The 4,052-nt window shown below is 35.7% G+C and overlaps 1 protein-coding gene across 1 annotated transcript; it reads right to left on the reverse strand.

The window, feature by feature from the left end:
* Positions 1-1,413: 1,413 nt before the first annotated feature.
* Positions 1,414-3,635, reverse strand: LOC149236136 (uncharacterized). Its single transcript, XM_089461515.1, has one exon. It carries the CDS (start codon positions 3,333-3,335, stop codon positions 2,244-2,246), a length of 1,092 nt encoding a protein of 363 aa, XP_089317641.1. The 5' UTR covers positions 3,336-3,635; the 3' UTR covers positions 1,414-2,243.
* Between the last annotated feature and the right edge of the window lie 417 nt (positions 3,636-4,052).

The raw sequence follows: 4,052 nt of genomic DNA on the forward strand, positions 1-4,052 counted from the left end.
TATATCTAGCATTCAATAAGCCCATGAGTTGGACTCATTAGTTAGTAACTTTTGAGTTGACTTATCATTTGCAGGTTTGACTCATCCATAAGTAGTTGATATATAGTATCAAATTTTGAATAATCCCTATTACTTTTTTAAAGTCAAAGTTTGGGCAATCTTTATTTGTTTTTTATAAAGACAGAGCTTGAGCAATCTCTATTTGTTGTTTATAGTCAAAGTTTGAATTAGGTGTTCAATACAATTAACAAGGTTCACTAAAAATGAAATTTTTTTCCTTTTCCTTTTGCCATATATATCTAGCATCAATAAGCCCACGAGTTGGACTCATTAGTTAGTAACTTTTGAGTTGACTTATCATTTGCAAGTTTGACTCATCCATTGATAGATAGCAAAAGTAATAACTAACGGACATTTGGGCTTGATAATCTAATTATATCTCAAAACCATAGACCTACTATCCAACAACTACTCACCCAATGGTGATGCTCTCTATTCTAAAGAATAAGGCACTGAAGAATCATGACATTTCTACAAATCAGTATTTTACCAAACTCATTTCAGATAAACTGATTTTTCTAACATTTTTTTAATAAAAACATTATGACAAACAATTCCCAAGAAAACAAAAAATGTTGCAGCTAAAACTCAAATGAGAATGCATTATACTCCAGGTTACAATCAACTGCCCATCCAAACCATGTTTGACAACACCAACAAACCTATAGACAATATTAAATTTACTAAACTATTATTTAAATTCTATCAAAATATATATATATATATATATATATATATATGTGTGTGTGTGTGTACTAAAATAGTATTGTGAGGTTATCTCTGTTTAAATACAATGGGTCATCAAAAGAACTTGTAGACTTGCAAGGGACTAAGATTAGCCCAAGGATACATAATCCTAAAATGATTGTCATTTGAATACTTGACTAGGATTCGAGTCCAATCAATAACAACTTCAAATCTTGGCATAAAAACATATAATACTGGAAGAAAATGTGTAGAAAAATGACAGAAATTGCTTAAGAAGTTAAAACAAAAATATGGTTCTACATTACAAAAAAATGCATATATTGGTAAGGGCAATCTGCCATTATATAAGAGTTAAACTTCTCATTTAAAGCCATTAATAACATACATTCAAATAAGAGGCTAACTCTGTTTATGGTTTGCAAAGATGAAGTGTCATTACATAAGAGTTAAACTACTCATTTAAAGCCATTAATAACCTACATTCAAATAAGAGGCTAACTCTGTTTATGGTTTGCAAAGATGGAGTGCCATTACATAAGAGCTAAACTACTCGCTTAAAGTCATTAATAACATACATTCAAATAAGAGGCTAACTCTGTTTTGCAAAGATGAAGTGCCATTAAAGTACTCATTTATAGCCATTAATAACATACATTCAAATAAGAGGCTAAGTCTGTTTATGAAGTGTTTGCTGTGAGACACGTATGTGCTCTGAGGCAACACAAGTACGAGTACAAGTTGGCGACAGAATCATATCTGTAGTGTGTTGAGTACAAATCAATATTGGCTAATTGCCTTTTTCATGCTGATAAAATGAGTTTAATTATGCATTGAAAAGCAATGGAGGAACGAAAGAGGGTGAGTTGCACCTTCCGTTAAAAGCAATGCCGTTGAAATCGCTCCTGTTTTAAAATCTGCTTCTCAGAACTGTTAGCAAGCACCCTTCTTTTATGCCAAGAAATCCATAAATTGTTACATTCTCTGCTTGAATGACAAAAGACTTCAAAAATAAAGGCAGTGAATGAAATCTCATATTGATCAAAGCTGCTCATAACTTCCGTTGAATCCTTTTGACTGAAGCACACTCACTGCAAGTCTCCTTGTCAACGATCAGCTTTCACAGCTTTCTCCCCATAGTAAATACCCCGCAGGACGGAGGAGTATTCGGGATTCCCATTAACATACTTTTCCAAGAACTGTCCGTCTGTGCAATTAACAATATGTGGAGAAATCCTCTCTCTCTTCAATAGTTGCATGGACTTCAAGGCCTCCATTACTCTACACCGAGGGATTATCCTCCTCTCCAAGCTACAATTCAACAGAAGGGGAGATCTAACAATATCATCCAATGGAATTGTTAGCTGACCCCTGTTACAGGCACCCTTCTTTTATGCCAAGGCATCCATAAACTGTTACATTCTCTGCTTGCATGCACAAAAGACTTTAAAGATAAAGGCAGTGAACGAAATCTCATATTAAGCTTTCGCAGCTTTCTCTCCGTAGTAAATATCCCGCAGAATGGTGGAGGATTCGGGATTCCTATTAACATACTTTTCCAAGAACTGTTTCTCTGTGTAATTAACAATATGTGGAGAAATCCTCTGTGTCTTCAACAGTTGCATGGACTTCAAGGCCTCCATTACTCTATACCGAGGGATTATCCTCCTCTCCAAGCTACAATTCAACAGAAGGGGAGATCTGACAATATCATCCAATGGAAACCCCAGTGATTTGACCAGAAAATCTACATTCCGTTTCAGTTTTTCCTCTGAGAGCCCCAGAATCGCCGGCGTCCGTCTTGAGAGCTTGTAAATTTGTTTTTCGGAGAAACCTAAACTGCTCAAACACTGCAGTTTTCGATCTATCTTTTCTTTTCCCATTCCTAGTAACCCACGCAATGCGTGCCCAAATATCTTGGATCCCCTCTCGACACCCAGACCTTCCACCACTTTAAATGACTCCATAACTTTTTCCTCCGTAACCACGAGGAGACGGGGTTGACTTGCCAATAACTTTGATAATGCATCGCCCTCAATACCCAATCTTTGCAAGACTGAAATCGCAGATTTAAGCTTATCCTCACTCTGATTAAGAATTTTTGAATCGGTATAAAGAAGCTTGCACATATCCTCTTTGTTGATGATAGACCTTAGATAGCTGAGCCTAGACTTTAAGTCTTTTTCTGATTTATATAAGAAAACACGAGGATTGCAAAGGACCGTCTTTCGAATCTGAGCAGGGTTGGTCAAACCGCACTCACTGAACAACTCCAAACCTTCTTCCAAATCCTGGCTTGGTTTATGCAGCAAGCCCTTGTAAAGTTTAAGGACTTTTGAAACATCATTCTCTGTCATACCACATTTGCTGATGAAAAAATCTGTGAGAAAGCCCCCATCTGGCGGAGTTGGTGACGGGGTTGCTGTTTCCGTGCATAATTTGGCGATTTTAATGTGGGGACTTGCATTTATTGCAAGAGGACCTAACAACGAAATTGGGATCGATATGCGATTGGATACTAGTGGGAATTTGTCCGCAATGAAAAGTTTCCATATTCGCTGAATAGACATTATGTTTGCAACAGTGAAATCGCAGATTAAAGCGTACCCTTGGTGAAATTAAGAGCAGAAACAGATAAAAAAACTACCTGGAGGAGCCTGCCGGACTGGATGTATGATGAATGTCGTCGAAGATGGTCGGGGGCACGGGGGAGGCAAAATGTTTTGGAAATACCAGAAGTAAGCACGGTGTTGTGAAGATTTAGGGTTTTTTTTAAGTTAGGGTTCGTCGGTGGTGAGATGAGGTTTAGGGTTTTATGAGCATTCAGGGATCCTGGGCCGCATAAAAGTGTCGGATTGAAAGTGTTCCATGGATTTGATGTTACGAGAATCATTGATTTGGAAACGTTGGATGATTCAACAAATGCCTCAGACCTTTGTATATATAAACAATTTTATAACTAAGGGGAAATTATTTTTTATATGTTATTATAGGATTTTTGAAATAATAAGTTAAATTAAAAATTATTAAATTTAATATTTTTTTTTTAATTTAATAGTCCTATGAAAATAACATTACTGTTTTTTTTCCTTTTATATTTCAGTATGATGTATTTTTCTATATATAGTTGTTATTCTATCAAAAGCATGTTTATATAGTTGTTATTCTATCAAAAGCATGTTTTTTTATTAGTGCATTTGCTTAAAACTTAGTTGTCTTAAGTTATGAGGTTTGGGATAACCATTTTTAGTTTATCTCTTCTTGAAACTTATTCTTTCATCGATGTC

Source organism: Pinus tabuliformis, chromosome 8, assembly GCF_031772625.1.
Source record: "Pinus tabuliformis cultivar Carrire ecotype Pingquan chromosome 8, CPIR1, whole genome shotgun sequence".
Classification (NCBI taxonomy): domain Eukaryota; kingdom Viridiplantae; phylum Streptophyta; class Pinopsida; order Pinales; family Pinaceae; genus Pinus; species Pinus tabuliformis.

What these genes read in the sequence shown, in the direction of transcription:
- LOC149236136 (XM_089461515.1), bottom strand. Translation starts at nt 3,335, where the DNA reads ATGTCTATTCAGCGAATATGGAAACTTTTCATTGCGGACAAATTCCCA.